Source organism: Mesoplodon mirus (assembly GCF_964341445.2).
Source record: "Mesoplodon mirus genome assembly, chromosome: 3".
NCBI classification, from domain to species: domain Eukaryota; kingdom Metazoa; phylum Chordata; class Mammalia; order Artiodactyla; family Ziphiidae; genus Mesoplodon; species Mesoplodon mirus.
This window is the reverse complement of record NC_138978.1, coordinates 19033904-19055665: the sequence shown is the minus strand read 5'-3', so window position 1 is coordinate 19055665 and position 21762 is coordinate 19033904. Positions and strand designations below refer to the sequence as shown.

The window sequence follows — 21762 nt, the reverse complement described above, 5'->3', positions numbered from 1 at the left end:
GTGGTAGAGCTGGGATTTGAACCCAGGTTTCTCTGACATCTGGGTTTTTCCCACTAACACTGCAGCTGCCTCCAAGTTTGTGGTTCATCACAAACAGAGCTCCGGAGAGCAGTGGAGCAGGAAGCAGCCTCAGCCCAACTAGGAAGATAACTGTGGAGAGATCCCAGCCCAAGGTCAAGGCCTGGGTTGACGGAACCCCCAGCAGCACACTGCCCACCTGTGTGGTGACCTGGCTCCAGGCCAACCCCCTGGTGCTGGCTGGGTCAGAGTCTCCCCCAGGGGTGATGATACGGGGAGGGTGGGTGGTGTGATCACATCCTCATATGATGATGCTGTAGGTGGGGGCAGGGACTAGGGCCTGAGAGGACAGATCAGGAGGGAGGAGGAGAGAGTGGCCCTGTGGGGTGCCTCTTGGTCTCTGCAGATGGGTTTGAAGGATGAGGCAGGCTACCTGCAAACAGGCTTTTTAAAAATTTTAAAGATGTTTTTTATTTCCATTATAAAATAAGTTCAATAAAGATATTTAGGAGTTAGAGAAAGGTAGGGGAAATTACTCATAAACAACCAACTGTTAACATTTAAGCATATGTTCTTTTAATCCTTTTTTTTCCCTGTGCAAATTTTAAACACACTTGAAATCTTCTGCTCTATATAAAGTTTCTTCCCCGTGTTTCATTTCCCATGCCGTCCCGGAGAATGTTCCCTCATCGTTCCTGCCATGTCTTCCTGACCATGGGAGGTGGCCGAAGGACCGTGCATCAGTCAGCGCCCTCCTCTACCCAGCCCTCTACTAGCTCTTAATGCTGTTTCCGGTTTCTCAGTGTTGTAAATAATGCCATGATGAACATCTTTGTGCACAAAGCCTTTTCTGCTTTTATTTATTTATTTATTGTTAAAATTTTATTTATTTATTTATTTTTGGCTGCGTTGGGTCTTCCTTGCTGCACACGGGCTTTCTCTAGTTGCGGTGCACGGGCTACTCTTTGTTGCGGTGCGCAGGCTTCTCACTGCGGTGGCTTCTCTTGCTGCAGAGCATGGGCTTTAGGCGCGGGCTTCAGTAGTTGTGGCTTGCAAGCTCTAGAGTGCAGGCTCAGTAGTTGTGGCACACGGTCTTAGTTGCTCTGCGGCATGTGGGATCTTCCTGGACCAGGGATTGAACCTGTGTCCCCTGCATTGGCAGGCGGATTCTTAACCACTCTGCCACCAGGGAAGTCCCCTTTTCTGCTTTTAGAGTCATCTCCTCAGATTAGATTCCCTGGAGCAGGCCTCCTGGGGCAAGGGTACAAACCTGTTTAAGGCTCCTGGTACACTCTGCAAAGAGCTTTCCAAAAGGGCATTTCCAAGTCCCTCCTTCCTGCTGCTCCTTAAGAAAAAACTAGCCCAAAGAATCAAGCCCCTTGCATGTCCAAGCTTCCACTGGGTGCCAGCCAGACCTTTTTACTCCAGGTAGCTGTGCTCATGGGCAAAACCAGGCCAATTCTGGTTTCAACCAGCAGGAAACTAAGGAGGAAGCCCCTGCTCCTCCACCCTATTTCATTTGGAACCGTTTACCATGTCCTCTGGTGACAGTAAGAATTATTAATAGTATCAAGAGCCGCAAGCTGTCATTTAAGGAGCACTTGCTGTGTGCCAGGCATAACCCCAAGCCGCTCACGCCCGTGATCTCTGTGTAATCCTCACAGCAGCCCTCCGGGTGGGTCTTAGATTCCCGTGTTACTAAGAGAAGGCCGAGGCTCAGAGTTACTTTCCCTGAGTTCCACAGCTGCCGAGGGATAGAATCAAGATCGGATCCCTCAGGTCTCCGCCTTCAAAACCCCGTGCTCCGGGCCCTGCTCCCAGCCAGTGCCCAGCTCCCACCACCCCCAGCACACGGGGCTACCCTGCCAGCACAGCTGCAGTTGCCGCAGAACTGGGCTTGTTCTCAGGGCAAACGAATCCCTGCTGTGTGCTGGGCCCCGTGTGGACTCCGTACAAGTGTGCTGTCCGTTTACTCCTTCTAACAACCAGCGCCGCTGCGGAGCTATCGTTAGTCTCATTTTGTTGATGTGAGAACTGAGGGTCAGAGAGGTGCGTGGCTTTGCCAAGGTCACACAGCAAGTAGGAGGCAAGACTCGGATGGGAACTGGGTCCAAGGCTCTCCAAAGCCGTTTTTTTTTGTGTGTGTGGTACATGGGCCTCTCACTGTTGTGGCCTCTCCCGCTGCGGAGCGCAGGCTCCGGATGCGCAGGCTCAGCGGCCGTGGCTCATGGGCCCAGCCGCTCCGCGGCATGTGGGATCCTCCCGGACCGGAGCACGAACCCATGTCCCCTGCATCGGCAGGCGGACTCTCAACCACTGCGCCACCAGGGAAGCCCCAAAGCCGATGTTTTTTGCATTGAAGGATTCAGCTCCCTGGTGACCCAGTCATATCCCCTCACTGCCGCCCACTGCCCCTGCCCCGCCCCGCCCCGCCGTTGCCTCACAAGGAATCTGTAAGAGCTGTCTCAGTAGCCGTAAGAAATCCTGCCACACTCAGAGAGCAGCCTGTGCCTCCCAGCCCCTGCTCCCTGGAGTCAGTTGGCCCTGGCTTCTGCTCCTGGAAGCTGTGTGACCTTAGGCATGTTAAATGCCCTTTCTGAGCTTCACTTTTCTCATCTGTAACGGCACAATCCTAGCACCCCCTCCACGGGGCTCCTGTGCAGCTGAGATGAGACCCTCGGTGGGTGGGGAGCACCCAGGGCCTCCTTGCCGTGGGGGCTCGCCCCAGGGCCCTCACCCCTCTGCCTGGTCTGTCTGCAGATGAGCGGGGCAAGGACCACCTCCGGGCAGGCAAGCTAAACCTGGTGGACCTGGCAGGCAGCGAGCGGCAGTCCAAGACGGGTGCCACGGGGGAGCGGCTCAGGGAGGCCACCAAGATCAACCTGTCGCTGTCGGCGCTGGGCAACGTCATCTCGGCCCTGGTGGACGGGCGCTGCAAACACATCCCCTACCGGGACTCGAAACTGACACGGCTGCTGCAGGACTCGCTGGGCGGCAACACCAAGACGCTGATGGTGGCCTGCCTGTCGCCCGCTGACGACAACTACGACGAGACCCTCAGCACGCTGCGCTACGCCAACCGAGCCAAGAACATCAAGAACAAGCCTCGCATCAACGAGGACCCCAAGGATGCCCTCCTGCGCGAGTACCAGGAGGAGATCAAGAAGCTCAAGGCGATTCTGGCTCAGCAGATGGGCCCCAGCAACCTGTCAGGTGGGCGGCAGGGGGAGGGAGCGGAAGGGAGGGCCCGGGACGAAAAAGGCCCTCTCCCTTTGTCTTCCGGGGCATGGAAGCAATGTCCCACCTCCTCGCAACTTCACGTGAGCATAGATTTTTTTTTTTTTTTTTTTTTGCGGTACGCGGGCCTCTCACTGTTGTGGCCTCTCCCGTTGCGGAGCACAGACTCCGGACGCGCAGGCTCAGCGGCCATGGCTCACGGGCCCAGCCGCTCCGCGGCATGTGGGATTCTCCCGGACCGGGGCACGAACCTGCGTCCCCTGCATCGGCAGGCGGACTCCCAACCACCGTGCCACCAGGGAAGCCCCTGAGCATAGATTTTTGAATAGCCGGGGAGAGCCCTGGCTGGTGACGGCCCAGATGGTTTCTGCTCGCCGATGACCCAGCATGAGGCCCGTCTCCCTGGCCTGTCCCATCAGCTGGAGGCTCTGTCCCCAGTTCCCTGCCTCTAGGCTGCACACCCGTCCTCCCTCCTGTCTGCCTGCTGTCTCCATGGCAGCGTCGTGACACTGTGCTGCTTAGCAGCTAGGTGACTCACCCTCCCCCGTCGCACACGCCCACTCCCAGTTAGGCACCTTGTGATGACTGCTCTCACACCCAGGTGTTTGGCTGTCATCTGGCAGGTAGAAATCTATACCTGGAGCATGGGCCTGCAGTGTCCTTGTAACCAAGGGACTCCAGAGTTTTCTTTATCTGAGAATCCCTTGCGAGAAGGGAGCACTAAAGAGCCTGAGTCCATCTGTCCCGTTCATCCACCTCCCCACCCACCTTCCTCTCTATCCATCCATTCTACACACCCGTTGATCTACTCATCCACCCAGGCATCCATCCATCCACCCAGGCATCCATCCATCTACCCATCCATCCACCTACCCACACATCCATCCACCTACCCATCCATCCACCCATCCATTCAACCCACCTGTCCTCCCACCCACTCCATTGTTTATCCATCCACCCACCCATCCATCCTACCGTCCACATGTCCACCTACTCATTCACTTTGTCCTGTCATCCATCCTTTTATCTATCTTTCCTCTCACCCCGCCCCCATCCATTCATACCTGCTCTGTGTGTGGACCTGTGCTGGGCATGGGGACACAGAGATGAATCAGATCCAGGCTCTGCCTCATGGGTGTACCTGGTTTCCCTGGGGGAGGAAAGACACTCCAGCAGAGCATCGTGTGCGTCTGGTGCAGAGAGCTGTACAGAGCGCTGCAGGGCAGAAGGGAGAGTGTGGCCAAGGCTGTCTGGGGGTAGGGTGTGGTCAGTCAGGGAAGGCTTCACAGAGGAGAAGGGGTGATTGAACAGAGTCTTGGGGGATGAGAAGTCTCCTGTTAGATAGGATGAGAGTGGTCAGTCTGTGCAGAGATGCACAAAGCTCTAAGGTCTGTTTGGGGACCCACAGGTGTTCTGCCGACTGCCTGGCGGCTCGGGTGGTGGGAGATGGCTATGTAGGGGTTGGCCGGGACTGGAGTGCAGAGGCCCTTGAACACCACTGTGAGGGGTTCCACTTGGGCAATCTGCCTTCCTCCTCTTTCCCTCCTGCCCCACCCCTGACCTTGCTTAGCAACCCCCGATCAGTGAGGGGAAGCTAGATGGAGGAATGGCGAGAGGTACCAGGAGGGAGTTGGGGCTGCTCTGCCGGTGGCTCCCCTGACCCAGCAGCTGACATGCCTGCGGACTTCCCATGGTTATCACGGCAGCCTTGTGGGGTAAGGGCTCTTAGCATCCCCTCTTCCTGGATCTGGAGCATGGAGCCCAGCAAGCTGAAATGACGGATGCAGGGCAGGCAGAGAGCTGAGATCAGGGCAGTAATCACCAGTTCACATCCTGGCTCCTCGGGGAAGCAACTTAGCCCCCCTGAGCCTCAACGTTCTCATCTGTAAAGTGGAGATAATGACAGCACCTGCCTTGTTACTGCTGTGGGGTGGTTGAGAGGATTGCACGAGATGATTCACGTGTGGGCTCAGCACGGAGCCTGGCACGTAAGGCTCAACAGACGACACCGGATGCTTTAACTTTATAGTTGGGTCTTGACACCAGGCGTGCCTGACTCAAAGCTCCAGGTGTTTCCACCACGGGCATTACATTACTGTGAGCCGCTGCCCTCTCAGCCCTAGTTCTCCCTCTGGTCTTTGGCATATTTCCCTCTCCCCACTTTCAGCAGAACTGGAAACATTTGTCTGTTTTCACTGGCCCTCCATGCTCTGCTCTCGTGCCCCTAGTCCAGGCAGGCCCTGCGCCCCCATCCCACTGAAGCTGCGCTTGTCATGGATGCCCTCCTGGTTGTTAAATCCAGTGATCGGTCCTCAGGAGGCCTCAGCTGTCCTCTTAGCATCAGCTGACTCAGGTGATCCCTTCCCTTCTCCTTGAAACCCTTGCTTCCTGGGCGCCCTTTCTCCTAGTCTTCCTGCCTCCGCAGCCGCTCCTTCTCAGCTCCCTTGTGCGAGTCTCTCCATCCCTAACCTCCTGATGTCAGGCTGTCCCAGGGCCGGTCCTCTAGCCTTTTCTCTCTCTACACTCCTAAGGTGGGCTCTACTGGTCTCATGTCTTTATTTTTTTATTATTATTAATTTTTATAAATTTATTTTATTTATTTATTTTTGGCTGCATTGGGTCTGCATTGCTGCGTGCAGGCTTTCTCTAGTTGCGGTGAGCGGGGGCTACTCTTGGTTGCGGTGCGCGGGCTTCTCATTGCGGTGGCTTCTCTTGTTGTGGGCTCTAGGCACGCCTAGGCGCTCTAGGCGCATGGGCTTCAGTAGCTGTGGCAGGTGGGCTCAGTGGTTGTGGCTCGCGGGCTCTAGAGCGCAGGCTCAGTAGTTGTGGTGCACGGGCTTAGTTGCTCCACAGCATGTGGGATCTTCCCGGACCAGGGCTCGAACCCGTGTCCCCTGCATTGGCAGGCGGATTCTTAATCACTGCGCCACCAGGGAAGCCCTGGTCTCACATCTTTAAACACCACCTCCATGCTCATGATTCTCACATGTGGACCCCCAGCCTGGCTGTGTGATACATGTCCAGGTCTTAATTTATGTGACTGAGTGATGACACAGAGAGGTCAATGTCATTGAAAGAAAGGGTAATGTTACTCAGTTACCCTGGAAATGAGAGGCAAGCCATTCAGGGCCACAAGGGGAAGCACCAGTGTGGGTCAGGAGGCAGAGAGGAGCGAGGGACAGCCCGAGCCAGAGCCTTTATCGGGGTTTTGGTGGAAAGACACAGCCGTGCAGGAAAAACAGCTCAGGACTGGCTAGCTTGAGTAAACCCGGCAGGATTGGGGCATAAGGGCTGTCCCTGCTTGCCTGGTCCTGGCCCAGGTTGACTTTGGGCAGGAGAAATACTGGCTGTGTGGAAGAGTTAGATAGAGGTGGGTGTGGACTCGGAATTGGTTGGTTTGCATATGAAAGGGGGCTCCGGACAAGCTGTTTACTCCCTCTAGGAATTGACTGGCCCTGGGAGGGGCAGTCTCTTCCTGGCCATCAAGTCCCCCAGGATGTCAAAAATACCAGGAAATAAAACCCAAACCTGATTGATAAACCATGTCGTCTGATTTCCAGACTTGGCCATCTGGCCATCCATCTAATTGTCATTCCAAACTTAACACATTGGACACTGAACTCTCGACCTTTCCCAGACCTGCTTGTCCTGCAGCTGTCCCCAGCCAGTGACACCTCTCTCCTTCCAGGTGTTCAAGCCAGAAACCTTGGGGTCATCCTGGGCTTCTCACTTTTGCTCAAACCTCAATCCAATCCAGCGGTAGATCCTGTTGTCTCTACCTTTAAAGCAGGTCCAGAATCTGTGCCATTGTCCCCCCAGTACATTCTCCACACAGCAACCAGGGAGCTCCTGTTCAAATACAAGTCCTTTCACTGCCCTGCCCAAACCCTCCAATGGCCCGGTTTAACCCAGAGTTGAAGCTAAAGCCCTCGCCATGGCTTGCAAGTTTCCCTCTCTGACCTGCTCTGCGCTCGTACTCTCCTTCGCTCACTCTGCTCCAGCCTCAGTGGCCTCCCAGCTGTTTCTGGAACAGTCACAGCCCCTGCCTGCCACAGGACCTTTGCACTCACCATTCCCTTCTGTCTGTCCCCAGGATCTCTGCCCACCCCACTCCCTCACTTCCTTCAAGTAACTGCTTTCCTCCCACCTTGTCTAAGAGGTCTTTCCTGTCCACACTGTTAAAATTGCAGCCCTTCCCCCTGACCCTTATTTCTCAGCACCCTCCCTGCTTTCCTTCTCTTAGAAAATATCACCTTGTTAACATGTTATGCATTTTGCTTACCTTTCTCCCCCAGTTGAAAACAATGTGTGTGTGGAGTCTTGTCTGTTTTGTTTAGTGCCAAACCCCCAGGCCCTGGAACCTGTAGGTGCTCAAGAAATACTTGTTGGATGAGTATATGAGCATCTTATACAGAGACATGCTTGAAATAAGTTCAGTACTTTGAGGTCTTTTTTGAATGAGCACGCAGTTGCCTTTTTACGGATTTTTGCTTAGTTCCTGCAAACCATGTGCACCTTGGTTTCAGCCCCTCATTTCTGCTTTTCTCCCAGCCCTGCTGAACAATCAGGTTCCCCCAAACCCCGTCCAGATTGAAGAAAAGCTGTTGCCCCCATCTGTGATCCAGCACGACACGGAGGCCGAGAAGCAGCTGATCCGGGAGGTGAGGCCCTGGGCAGGTGGGGCCCAGCCGGAGACCGTCTCCAGAACAGATACCATTTCCCTGCCACCATCACGTTGGGGTTGGTACTCCAATCTCCCTGTGGAGCTCAGAAAGCTGAGGCTCAGGGAGGTGCCATGACCTGCCCAAGGTCACACAGCTAAGGAGAGTCTAAGCCGGGATTTGAACTCGGTTTCCTGACTCCAGAGTACAGTCCGTCCCCTGTCGGTGCCTCTGTGCGCAGAACAGAGAGGGCTGTGGGCGTCTGCAGGGGCGCCATCTCTCGTCTGTACTGCATGAAGGGCTGGCTGTGGGTTGATGGCAGTGGAGAGGGCATCCCTGGCGGTAGGGACGGCCAGTGCCTCGGCGAAGAGGGCAGGGTGGAAGGGCTCTGGGCTGAGAGCAGGCAGCCTGAGTGGGCCGTGGGGACCCCTGGGCACCCATTTGACTTGGCCGGTGGATAAGTGGGGCGTTAGCCCCCCAGCAAAAGCTGTCACCTCGGGGCACCTGGGTCCTCCCACAACTGTGGCTTCCAGCACACTGGGACCCAGCAGGGTAGGTAGCACCCTGATATACAGATGCGGAGCTGACCCCAGGGGCACTTACACAGCCAGACACGCAGCGCCTCCTACCCCTAGCTTAGGCTCCGTCCTGACTCCAGTCTCTGTTGATTTCCGGAGGTTTCTGCCATTTGAGGGCTGCATTCTGAGACCTGAGCATGTGGTGGGGTTTGGCATTCGATGGTCCCTTTAAGTAGGGCACTGGCTTCTTCCTGGTGGAAAACCTAATGCCAGGGAAGGACAGCTCTGCGGAGACTGGGGCCTGGACGTGTCTGCAGCTGGGCCTCTGCCACTCAGCTATGACCTCAGATGGAAGCAGCCCTGGGGCCCCCAGAAGCCTGGGCAGGCTGCGGGGGCCTGAGGCCCAGCCTCTGGGAGGCAGACCGGGTGAGGCCTGGGGGAATCTCAGTCCTGTGGGCTGGAGGGCTGGGAGAAATCGACCAAAGAGCCCCCAAGGGCTGCCCATGACAGGTGGAGGCTTTTACTGTTTGGGGAGAGGCTCAACTGTAGCTCCTGGACGGCCCCATCTGGGCCCCGTCAAGGTTCTGGGAACTCAGCCACTAATTCTGCCTTTTTCTCTACTGCTCTGGGAGCTCCTGGGGCAGGGGCAGGGGCAGGCTAGCTCTGGAGCCCTGGGCCTGGCTCCCAGGGCAGGGTGGGGTGGGGAGGTCCTGGGAGGAGGGAGCCTTTGGGGATGGCTGAGCACAAGCCCACAGGATGAGAGAGATTGCACTTCAGGGTGTGTTTTGGAATCTCGTAGGGACAAGTGGACGTTGGTCACAAAGCAGTACGGGGAAGGGGGGCGTGGGGCATGGGGCCTGGCCTGGGGCTGGGATGGAAGCCTCCTCCCTGAGGAAGCCAGGTTGGGCGGGTGGGCATCCTGGCTGTGTGATATGCAGGGCGCTGTCGCCCCCTAGTGGTCATAAGGGAGAAGAATGCTGTTCTGGGCCGGCTGCTGGAGTAGCCAGTGATTGGAGGGTCCTTCTGCTCTGGGGATGGGGGTCACCTGCCTCCTCCTCAAGGGCAGCCTAGTGGACGCTGTGTCAGACCGCTGTCCCCTGGGGCTGCCACCACCAACTCTATTTTATATCCCTGGAGTTTCTTCTGTGAGCCACACTCAGAGGAAGAGTTGAGGGGGTCTGTCCTCCCATTTGTTCTTTCACTTAAGACTCTCTGTGTGCCTAGACTGTGCTTTCCTTTCCATTCCTGAACCAGTCAGGATGCTGAGGATGAGGGAGGTGGCCCCCATGTGTAACACACAGGGTGCCGGGCCAGGAGTCGGCTCAGCCATGGGCTGCAGCTTTGACTCCGTGGGCTTCCGTCTCTAGCTGCACCAGGGGATTTGGACTAGAAGATTCCTAGGGCTCATCCAGCTTTTACATTCTGTGAGTCCAGTTCTTACAGGCTCTGTGCCCGGGCAGGTTGTTTAAGCTCTCCAAGCCTGTTTCCTCACCTCTAGAGTGGGTATAAGGCGGCTTTCCTGCTGCTGGAAGAGGCTGGGCTGTGTAACAGGTGCCAGCCGGGGCTCGGAGGTCTGGGTTTGCGCTCTAGCCCCCCTACCCCATTCAGTCATCAACAAACATTTTCTGGGCACCTACTAGGCGCTGGGCGCTGGAGCCAGAGGCGCAGGTGGGCCCAAGGCAGAGTTTTATTGTTTTTAATATTGGAAGTAGCATGGGAATTCCCTGGTGGTCCAGTGGTTAGGATTCCACTGCCAGGGCCTGGGTTGGATCCCTGGTTGGGGAACTAAGATCTCGCAAGCTACATGGTGTGGCAAAAAAAAAAAGGAAGTAGTAGAGCATGTTTTGTGGATTGTGGGGAATGATCTAGTGCAGAGGGAGAAGTCCGAGATATAGGAGGGAGGGGGACTGAAAGAGCAGAGTCCTCCTGTGAGGGGTTCGGCTTTGGATGGTTTGTCCTCCATCACAAGAGGACACAGAGCTTTCGGGCAGAGGGAGGGTGAGAGAGTTCACCTCTGCCCGCTTCAGGGCTCTCTGTGGAGGACCAGCCAGGAAATGGGGGGAGCGGAGGGTTTCGGAGAGAGGGAAGGTGGAAGGACTAGGAAAGGGTGGGACACCACTTAGAGGTCCTTCTGAGATTCGGGGTCACACATTTACAGGTGAGAAAGGAAGCCGGCGCCGCCGTGTGTGCGAGTGCGCAGGTCCGTGTGTGCAGGCCCACGTGTGCATCTCCAGCCAGGTCTTGCGGGGGTGTAGGTGCCACTGGGCCTAGGCTTGGGTTTAACTGGGGTCAGGGCTGTGCTGGAGAGAGTAGGGGAGGGTGCTGAAGTGAGGGAGTCAGGGGTGCTTGCTGAGGGATGGATGTAGTGCTGGGCCCTGGGATCCCAGCTGGATGAGGAGGAAGGCGAGGGCGGGGGCAGGGGCAGGAGAAAGCAGACGGGGCGTGGGCTACAGGTCTCCATGAGGCCATCAGAGAGCTGCGTGGTTCTGGGCAAGTCTGGACCCTCCCTGGGTCTCAGTAACGTTGCAGGTATTGCCCTGAGGCTCAATGCATCTCAACTGTGCTGCATAAACCGTTACATTTTAAAAATATATTTATTTATTTGGCTGCGCCGGGTCTTAGCTGCGGCACGCAGGATCTTCGTTGCCACGTGTGGGATCTTTAGTTGCAGCACGTGGGCTCTTTAGTTGAGGCCTGAGGGATCTAGTTCCCTAACCAGGGATCGAATCCAGGCCCCCTGCATTGGGAGCGCAGAGTGTTAACCACCGGACTAGCAGGGAAGTCCCAGAAAACGTTAAATTCTAATGGTGGTCTGTCTCCTCTTCCACCCCGAGAGCCCAGGTCTTGCCGTCTGTACTGTTGTAGGAGTCTGTGCTGGTTCTGTACTTCTGGGGGATCTGGAGGGGTGGGTGTGTGCAGGGACTCTCCCATCTTTAACCCCGTCCCACCCCTCTGGCTTACTGCCGCTGCAGGCCCCTCTGTCAGGAGCAGCTCCAGAAGACAGCAGGTCACAGCTGAACATTAGTTCCTAAAGGCCCAGCCCTCCCTGTGGGGGACGCATATCAGACACCTGAATAGCCTGCCTAGCAGTTCTGCTTCATGCACTTGCTGATTCAGCAGCGATTGCCCCCAGTCCCTCCTCTCTGCTCAGCGGCACCGAGGCTGCAAGGAAGCTGGACGGTTAATCTTTAGTCAAACAAATGCAGAGAATGATGGAACTTATGATCCAGGCTAAGAAGAAATAAGCGAAGTGACAGAGAGCGGTGGTGGCGATCTTCTGAGAGGGTAACCAGGGAAGGCCTCTCTGAGAGGTTGTTACCAAGCCGAGGCCTGAAGGGACGAGCTTGCCAGGCAGTGAGGGCAAAGGCCCTGAGGCTGGTGGGGTGGGGGGCCTGGGGGGGAGTGGGCGTGTCTAGGAGTGGAAAGCGCCTGGCGTGCCCAAGAGTGGCAAAGATGGGGTGGGCTGTCCAGATCACTGGGGGCTGGAGGTCAAGTGGAGGAGGTTAGATTTTTATCCTCCAACATGGGAAGCCATTGAAACATGATCTATGGATGCGTAGCTGCCACGTGGAGAAAGGTTTGGAGCAAGAGTGGAGGTGGGGAACCAGGTCCGGAAGAGAGCTGGTGCTGATGGCAAAGATGGAGAGAGAAGCAGATGCATTAAAAATACATCTCGTCTTTGATGGCTTGAGGACTATTTTGGTTAAAACATATTTGTTGATGCAGAGAGGTGTTCATGATCTATTGCTCTGTGGAAAAAATAGATTACAGACAGATACGCATATTATTAGCCCGTTAAAAATATATAGAGTGGGCTTCCCTGGTGGCGCAGTGGTTGAGAGTCCGCCTGCCGATGCAGGGGACACGGGTTCGTGCCCCGGTCCGGGAAGATCCCACCTGCCGCGGAGCGGCTGGGCCCGTGAGCCATGGCCGCTGAGCCTGCGCGTCTGGAGCCTGTGCTCCGTAACGGGAGAGGCCACAACAGTGAGAGGTCCACGTACCGCAAAAAAAAAAAAGTGTATAGAGGAAAGTGCAGAAGGGTCTTCACCAGCCAGGAATCATCCTAGTGTTGAGGAGGTAATTTTAATTTTGTTCTTTTGGCTTATTTGTGTTTCCTGGATTGTTTGAATGACACAAGAGGATTACTGAAAGCTGCGTTTGGAAGTGGGGGTAAAATGCTGCCCCTCTTGCTATCCCCCCGCCTCTGCCAGGAGTACGAAGAGCGCCTGGCCCGGCTGAGGGCCGACTATGAGGCAGAGCAGCAGTCCAGGGCCCGGCTGGAGGAGGACATCACCGCCCTGCGCAGCTCGTACGACGTGAAGCTGTCCACGCTGGAGGAGAACCTGCGCAAGGAGACAGGTGGGCCCCGCCCCCCCAGCCGTCGGGAGGGAGGCCAGCCTGCTCTCCTCCTCACCCCACTGACTGGCATCATAGAGCACTTTCCATGCACCAGGCTCAGTTCTATTTAGTCCTCACAACAGCCCAGCAAGGCAGGCACCACAGTCACCCTCACTTTGTAGATGAGGAAACTGAGGCCCAGAGAGGGTAAGTAACTTGCCCATGGTCACACAGCTGGTAAAGTGGAGCCAGGACTTGAACCCAGCAGTCTGATTCCAGAGCCAGTATTCTTACCCACAGCCCTGCCTCGTGATGCCTTGGCCACAGGCTGGATCGCCGCCCAAGGTTGACTTAGAGCTATAACATATCACCCATGTTTTATGGGTAAGTCCTTTCCCCCAGTTTCTACATTTTCTACAGTCTCTTTTCACATTTGAGACCATTTGTTACCAAAGCAACCACATCCCCAAATAAGCATTTAATCATCAGCAAGAACTTTTACCTTCCTGGAAATTTTTATCTTCTATTTGACATTCTAGAACGTTCCATCCCACCAGTATCTCTCAGACACCTGTGCTGCCAGGCAGCCCAAGACTTCCTAATACTCAAATACTATACTCAGTCACTATAACATCCACCTCGTAATGATGACGATATGTTCATATCATTGGTACCGTTTATTGGGCATTGCGTGTGCCAGGTACTGGGTAGGTAGGTGCTTCTCCCGAACTCCCTCAGTGAGTTGGGACTCACCGCATCCTCACATTGCAGGTGTGCAGACTCAGGCTTGGAGAGGTTCAGGCCATGAGCCAGGGAGTGGATGTCTCTTTCAGCAAAGGGGACATCAGGACCCTCTCAGGGGAGCCCAGGACACGGTGACACAGAAGAGGCTGGGATGTAAAGGAGCTGGTCTACTGCCCACGAGCTGGGAGCAGGAGGCCTGTGCGATCATCTCCCATCCCAGATGGCAGGGAGATGCCGCTCTTGGTGTAGACCTGGAAGAAGAGGGAAGGGCAGATGCTAGCACTTTCTGTCCTTGGAAGTGTTCCCTCCAGTCCACTTTGAATATCAGGCCTCCAAGGGACTTTATTTGGTCTCGCTAATATCCATCCACAGCATTCATTATATCCCACGGCTCTAGCTTATCCTGTGGACAAGGGCCCTGAGACCCCGGCGAGGCCCCTGAGGGTCCTGGGTGTGGAATCTGCTGATTGGGAGCTCTCTGCCTTGGAGACAATAATACCTGCAGGGAAGTCAGTTTATGTATTAAGAGCAGACCCAAGGCAGAGTGGTAAGAGCCCAGCACTTGATGGCTGGCTGGGGAGGTCAGAAAATGGAAAGATCATGGAGCTGGTCAGGGAAGGCTTCCTGGAAGAGGTAGGAGGAGACAGGGCTTGAGTTCTGCTGCGCAGACGGGCAGAGATGCGAAGCCAGTATTTAGGGGCCTGGGAGGCTCTGACTCTTAAGCTGGTCTCTTGGAGATGGTGAGCTTGGGGCCAGCTTCCAGGGAAGGGTCCTGCCTGTCCACCCTATAAAAAGCTAAAGGAAGGTCTCTATTTGCAGAGGCTGTCCTGAAGGCAGAAGTCCTCTACAAGGCCGAGGTCACGTCCAGGGCTGAGTTCGCCAGCAGTTCTGAGTACTCACCTACTTTCCAGTACAAGATGGCCGTGAAACCCGAGGTCTACTCCATGCCTGACACCCTGCCCAGTGAGGGTGTCTTCAAGACTGAGGTTTCTTCCAGGTCTGAGAAACTGCCCAAGGTGGAGGCCTCCAAGTCGGAGGTTGCTCTTGGGTTTGATGAGTCTTCCACGCTCGAAGAAAATTTCATCTCCACGGCTTTCCCTGGGCCCAGGGAGCCCTCCAGCCTGGAGGTCCCTGTGCCCAAGGTGGAGGCCCCGAGTGGACACTTCCTAGATGAGGATGTCAGCCGGGAGGCCACGGAGCCCCTGTGGGAGGAGGAGCCCTTCCTCCAGGGAGAAGAGCCCCACCTGAGGGCCCTGGAGCTACTTCCGGGCCTGCACAACCCATTTGCCGTGGAAGCCAAGCTGGCCAGGCTCTCCTCCATGGTGGCCAGGCTGGACGTGCCCCAGGCGGACATACCCAAGGTCACCACGCAGGTAGCTGATGTCATGCAGGATGCCATGGGGGCAGAGCTCAGCTGGCGCACAGAGGTCATTGGGCATGTGCAGACGTCTAACCTCTGCCGCTCCGGCACCGCCGGCACCATCTCTGCGGTGGCTCTGGCGTGGCGACAGCTCAGCTGTGCAGGGGTCTGGGAAAGAGAGGCTCTGTCTAATGCTCTGTAAATCAGTAGGAAGGTTGGGATTGAGATCCCAGGCGATGCCAGCTGGGCACCTGTTTTGCTGACGGAGGGACATCTGTGCAGGGAGTTTGCTGGTTGCCGTGGTTACACTGAGCTCCAGGCCTGAAAGAGCTGGAGGTGGCCTTGGTCAACCCTCATGCTCTTGTCGGGGAGGGGGTTCTGTGAGAATCCAGCTACCTTTCAGGGGCTACCCAGGAATCCTGAGATGCTGCTCTTCCTCCATCCTGCCCCTTTGTCCAGTGCCTTCTCCCTCTTCAACCCTCTGTTTTTATGTTTAAAAATCTTTTTTTCTCTCTTCTCTCCTTTGTCCTTCCCTTCCCTTCCCTCCCCGTGTGTGTGTGATTGTGTGGGTATAAAGACCACAGGCCTTTGAATCAGACCTGGGCTCAGATCCCAGCTCTACCACTCACTCAGCTGTGTGACCTTGTCCAGTCACCTTTCTGGGCCTCAGTTTCCTCATCTGTAAAATGGAGATGCTGACACGTGCTTCACGTGAGGTCATGCAGGTAACGCTCCTGCAACATAGCAGTGTCTCTCCTCTCTCCCCCATTTCCTCTCTCCCCTGTTCTCCCCCCTCATCTAGTCTCCCCTCCTTCCCTCAGGAAGAGGTGGTGGGGTTGGTGAGCAGGTGGGGAGCTGAAGGGGGAGGTCAGGGCAGGGCAGGGCAGCAAAGGATGATTCTGGCCCAACCACTCCTCTTCCCCCTGCCCCCGTTCTCCTGCAAGCACCCCTCCCGGACAGATCTGCTGGAGCCTGGTGACCTCAGGTCTGAAGCTGAGGTGGCCGACGACCTCCTGCCCAGGACTGTGAGTACTGACGGGCGGGGGCAGTTCCAGGGGCCTGATGCTTCCCGGATGCTTCCGCTTGTCTCCTCCCTCTCTGGCCTCAGTTTCCTCACTTGTAAAACTGGAACAACAGGGACTTCCCTGGTGGTCCAGTGGTTAAGACTCTGCGCTCCCAACGCAGGGGGCTTGGGTTGGATCCCTAGTCGGGGAACTAGATCCTGCACACCGCAATGAAGGTCCTGCACACGGCAGTGAAGATCCCATGGGGCGCAACTAAGACCCAGTGCAGCCAAATAAATAAACAAATAAAGAACAAAAACAAACCCCCAAAAAACCAGGGACAACAACCCCAGCCCTCCCCCAGCTTATCCCCATCTCAAAGCAGCGTGCAAATCAGAGGAGCCATCACCTCTCTTTTTGTCGATTTGTCAATAAGAGGCCACTGATCCACAGAGATTTTCAAACTGTCCTCAGCCATGGAGCCCTTGTCTAAAGCATAGAGGCCCAGCATGTGCGGTGGACGAGGGCCGCAGAGCAGGGGCTGGGGGCCCCGGAGGCACCATCAGGGAACCCCCGCGGGGGTGGGGGACCCGTTTTGAGCTCTGCTGCTCTCAGACCCCACCCTTGTTTTCTCTTCTGCTTCAGAGAACACAACCGGCCAAGGGCACTGGGAGGAAGGCTTTAAATCTGCCCACATTTGTGGAGAGAGAGAGCCATCTGCTGGCTTCTGGACCTGATCTCTGGGTAGGAGCTGGCGCTGCAGGTTCTTAGGAGATGGGAGACAGGGAGGTTGGGACGCAGGTGACATTGAGATGGGACCGAAGCAGGAAGAAGGCGCTGGGGGGATCACCAAGCAGGGGTCAGCAAGTGTCAGAGTCCTGGGGTTGGAAAGATCTTGACTTTCTCAGTGACAGAAAAGGAGGTCAGAGGAGTGGCAGGATGGATGGGGTTGGGGGGAGAAGGCAGGGAGCGGGCACGGAGGGTGCGGCAGCCCATGGAAGGAACTGGATTTTACTGCAAATGTGATGGGAAGCTGTGAAGGATCAATTTATATTTTAAGAAAATCCTGCTGGCTGCCCTGTGTAGCCTGGATGGTGAGGGGTGGGAGAGGGAGCTGGGGGACCGTTTTGGGGGGGTGTTGGTGGAAATGGTGCATTTTTGTATAACTGGGTGTGCCCGAGCCAGAAGTGATCCGTCCCAGACTGCCAGGGGCCGGGCTGCCCCCGTCTGGGATTGAGGCCGCTGTGAGCTAGTGTCCAGGTGTTGGCCTCCCGCCTCCACCTGGGTTTCTCTTTGTGCTCAGGAGGTTGACCTGGGCCCGGGAGTGACCAAGGAGGTGGTGTTGGCAGCAGAGCCCAGTGTGGGAGCCGAGGGTGAAGCCCAGGTGGCCTTGGAGGCTCAGCCTCAGTCTCTGCTGGCCATGACAACTGCGAGAAGGGACAGTATGGAGGTGGCAGTGCTGACCGATGACCTACTGCCCACTGTGGACCAGCAGCGGGTGCTTGCCCGGTAAGCACCTGAGCCCGGGGGGTGGGGAGACCCCATGTGGGGCGGGAGGGAGCTATGCCCTGCGCGCAGGGGTGGAAGTGCCCATAGATTCTTCCTGAGCCCCACCCAGGTCTTCTCCTGATGTGGCTGATCCTCTCCAGGAGCAGCGGGACAGGGATGGTGCTCGGGTCAGCCAGGTGGCAAGGCTTTGCTCACGAAGCAGCACAGGTGCCACCAGCTCCCCGCCTGGTTTTTGAGGGGCCAGGCCTGCAGGCTTCAGGAGCTCAGGGCAGGCGATGCAGGCTTTCCTCAGGCCCCAGCCGAGCCTCCAGTTCCTCCCTGATGGAAGATGTGCTCCCCCTAGGGACAAGCCACCCCAAACACACCCTGGGGCGCCTGCGGGCCGGGCTTTCCTCACTTGCTCTGCAGCTTTGTGCAAGTCGCTTAACATCTCTGAGCCTTGGTTGTCACCTCTGTAGATGAGATTACTGTCAGGCTCACCTCCATGACAGAGTCAGCCCCACAGCTAGGGGTTCAGCCCCTTCTGGGCCCCACAGTCCACGGTTCAAACATTAACTGAGCAACTACTACGTGCTGGGCACCAGGATGCAAGCATAGATGGGATGTTGCCTTGGCCTTCAAGGGGCTCTCAGTCCAGGGGCAGGCAGGTACACGAGGCCCGGGGAGGCAGGTTCTGGAGCAGTTAGAACCAGGTTCGGTGTAGTCAGTGCCTGGGTTCCCGTCCGCCTCCACCGCTTCCCAGCTCTGCCACCTAGGCTGAGGTTAACCTCTCTGTGCCTCAGCTTCTCATCTATGCAGTGGGTGATAGTGAGAATCTCGAGAAGCTTGTTGTGAGGGTCAAATGAGACGACGCCTACAGAGGCGGGAGCTTGGTGTCATGCACACAGAAAACACATGGCACATGTGGCGGTTTTCACGGTGTGGTCTGCAGTGTGGTCGGGGAGGGCTTCTCAGAAGAGGGGACACCTGAATAAGGTTTGCACGAAGATGCCTCAGGGGTGGCATTTGAGGTACAGGACACACCTAAGGTGGCACAAAGGTGCAGGGGGTGGAAACAGTCTGGGTGTTTGGAGAAGCAGCCGCCCTGAGTTGAAGCTGGAGTGAGTTAGGGGTGGTGGGGGCAGAGGGAGGTGAGACAGGGAGGCCCTATGTGCCCCCGGGGCTTGGGCTTCATCTTGATGGGGACCCTACAAGGGCTTAAGCAGAGCAGTGACTTGGATGTGACTCCCCTGTATCCTGGCTGCCGTTGAGCCGAGCACTGAGCCTGAAGCGGGTCTGGGCCCGACTGCTCAGTTTGCGTGGTTCTGTTCTTTCCCTTGAGCATGATCTCCTATCCTGTTATGAATCCTGGGAACGTCTTCAGTTATACTCCCCTTATGTCCCTTTGGAAAGACGCAGAGTCTAAAATACTTCTGTGGTGCTTTATTAGAGAGTAGGGAGTTCTACATGAGCCTTTGTAGTTATTTCAAATTTGTACTTTTAAAGGCAAAACTCTAAACATTTTTTTTAGCATTTTAGATACAGATATTTAAAAAAACGAACTGTTCTTAATGTTCCCTGATTAAACATTATGTACTGACTGTATGGAACATTCTCCACAACCCAGGGGTATTCTGATCCCTGAGGTTGCCTGGGAGCACGGCCGCGAGCCTGCCCTGTGGTGGCACCATCAGTCCCAGGAGGCGGGAGGCGGGTGGAGCAGCTCTGGCTCCAGAGGGAGACTCTTGCCCTTCCCGTGGGGCAGAACCAGCTGGGTGGCTGAGCACACAGGCTTGGAGTCAGGGAGACCTGGCAGGAATGCTGGGTCTGATTCCGAGCCAGCAGCTTCACCTCTCCGGGCCTCAGTTTACGTGTCTGTGAAGTGGGGTTGTTGGAAGGAGTGATGAGATCAGGCTGGACATCCAGTGCTCAGTGGTCGACAGACTTTGTCACGTTTGCTTTCTCCTCCATGAGGGCAGCTTGCAGCTGTTGGAGCAGCAGGTGGTCGGGGGGGAGCAGGCCAAGAACAAGGACCTGAAGGAGAAGCACAGGCGGAGGAAGAGGTATGCAGACGAGTGCAAGAAGCAGTTGGTGGTGGCCCTGCAGAACTCAGACGAGGACAGCGGGGACTGGGTGCTGCTCAACGTCTACGACTCCATCCAGGAGGAAGTGAGGGCCAAGAGCAAGCTGCTGGAGAAGATGCAGAGGAAGGTGAGGCCCTGGGCTCAGTCCGCGCCCCCACACGCAGGCAACGCTGGGCGAGGCCTTCACACCCGGTCTTGACACCTGCGTGTATGTATTCCAGTACCTGCTGTATGACACACCCTATTCTGGAAGCTGTCACGGTGACAGGTGCGTCTCTGCACTCTTGGAGCTCGCGTTCCAGGGGAAGTGTGTGTGTGTAAGAAACAACGCAGCAGAGAAAGAAGCAAGAGACTCTAGGGAGGGGTAGCCCGATGAAGAGAATGGGGGGGGGGCAGGAGGTAGGGGCGGCTTTATTTTTTACTTTTTTTTAAGCACCAATGCCCAAATCACAAATGCACAACTGAATTCATTTCCACAAAGTGAGTGCCCTGTGCAACCAGCACCCAGACGGAGGCACCGAGCATTAGCAGAACCCCAGAAGTTCCTGGGGCCACCGTAGATGGGGGGGACAGGGCCATTCTTGTGGAGGTGGTGACTTCTCAGGTGGGACCTGATGGAAGAGCGGTTTGGGCCGAGAGACTGTCCAGTGCCCGGAATGAGGTCCGAGGTTCAGGGAACAGAAAGGCAGTTACCTGGCTGAGTTTGGGGAGTGAGGACTAGAGGAGAATGAGGCTCTGCCATCTGTGACAGACACATATGTCCTTCAGAGCATCCTCCGGGTGACCTGGGCCTCATAATGTCCTCCTTGGCCACCTGCTCCCCCCTCCTCACCCCCACTCAACACAGGCAACCAAGGGATCTTGCCAAAGCATAAAGCTGACACTTTTTCCTCTTTAAACGTCTTTAGTTTTACATTTTTTTCTTGGCTGTTTTCATGCCTTTTCTTAATACCCCTTATGTCCTTAACTGAATTTGGTCTTTCTTGTACTTTGGTCCACATATCTTAAGTTTTTAAAAAATTCTTTCCTCGTTTTGTGTTAATGTCCCACTTGACATCTTCTTCATTTTTATCCATTTCAAGATTTTGGATTTCTGATTTGCAAATTTCACATCTGTGAGTGCTTCTCTAAGGAAACTTTATTCACATTGGGGTGTTGAGTTATATTTTTAATCTGTTTGGTTCCGTGTGCTTGTGCTTTGGGGGAATTTTCTTCTGCTGAAATGCTTTGATTTCCATTTTCTGTATCTTATAGTAGCTTTGATTAGATACATCTGCTCTCTTCTGTTTATTTCATAATGTCTTGTTTTTCTGCACTCTCAGTGACAATTGAATGCAGAGGTTGTTGGAGGTTGGAGGGAACAAAAAGTACCCACCAAACTGAGACACCTTGGGAAAGAAAAACGAGGCAGGCAGCTCCATATAATCAGTGGATCAGTTGATTATAGGGTAAGGTAGTCACAGTGTGGGACTGGGCAGGTGGCAATTCGGAAGCATTTGCAGCTGCGCTCCGCAGCACCGAGGGGGCGTTGGGACAATTCTGTATTTACCTAGTGTGTGGGGGTAGGTACTTGAAAACAGGAGGAGCACTTTTAAGTCAAGATTTATGAATGGATAACTAGTCTTGTGGGCAGTAGGAATACGTCAGGGAAGGTCTTCCTCATTGTTTGGAGACTACCAGAGCATAGAGGCTACCTGGACTTCATCATAGTTAAACAGTATCTATTAACTACAAAGCCCTGCACAGAAGAGACTTACTACCCTGTACAGCCCTAGGTAGGGTCCGTGAAAGGACAGGAGGAACTGAACGGGCCCAGGATGGCATCAGTTATGCTAACAGCCATACAGAGGTAAAGGTTCGGGGTGCCTTGCTAGGCTTTCCTATTTGATAGCACACTCTTCTGGCCATGCGGAAGCGCAGCTTTACATAGAGCTTTTCATTAGTGTCCTATGGCTGCTGTAGCAAATTACCACACATTTAGTTGCCTGAAACAACACAAATATATTATTTCACAGTTCTGTAGGTCAGATTCCAGGTACAGCATGGCTTGGTTTCTCTGCTTAGAATTCCACAAGGCTGAACTGAAGGTATGGCAGGACTGCATTTCTTTCTGGAGGTCCTAGGGGAGAATCCATTTGCAGGTTGCTGACAGAATTTATTCCTATGTGACTGTAGGATTGAGGTTCCCATCTCCTTGCTGGCTGTCAGCCATGGTCATTCTCAGTTTCTGGAGGCAGCCGGCATTTCCTGGCGCCTGTCCCCCTTCAAAGGCAGCCTGGATGATAGAGTCCCTCTCCTGCTTCCAGTTCC

The 21762-nt window shown here is 55.3% G+C and overlaps 1 protein-coding gene across 2 annotated transcripts in view; it reads left to right on the top strand.

Annotated features, from left to right (window-relative positions):
• Window positions 1-21762, top strand: part of KIF17 (kinesin family member 17) — a gene marked incomplete at its 5' end in the record, with an annotated part of 48069 nt that overhangs the window by 13588 nt on the left and 12719 nt on the right. For both annotated transcript variants that reach the window (XM_082612325.1, XM_082612324.1), the window contains 7 exons: window positions 2779-3231; window positions 7807-7916; window positions 12646-12793; window positions 14336-14889; window positions 15821-15901; window positions 17184-17389; window positions 19348-19579. In XM_082612325.1, the coding sequence (XP_082468451.1) occupies window positions 2779-3231; window positions 7807-7916; window positions 12646-12793; window positions 14336-14889; window positions 15821-15901; window positions 17184-17389; window positions 19348-19579 (1784 nt within the window). The remainder of the gene's footprint in view (window positions 1-2778; window positions 3232-7806; window positions 7917-12645; window positions 12794-14335; window positions 14890-15820; window positions 15902-17183; window positions 17390-19347; window positions 19580-21762) is intronic.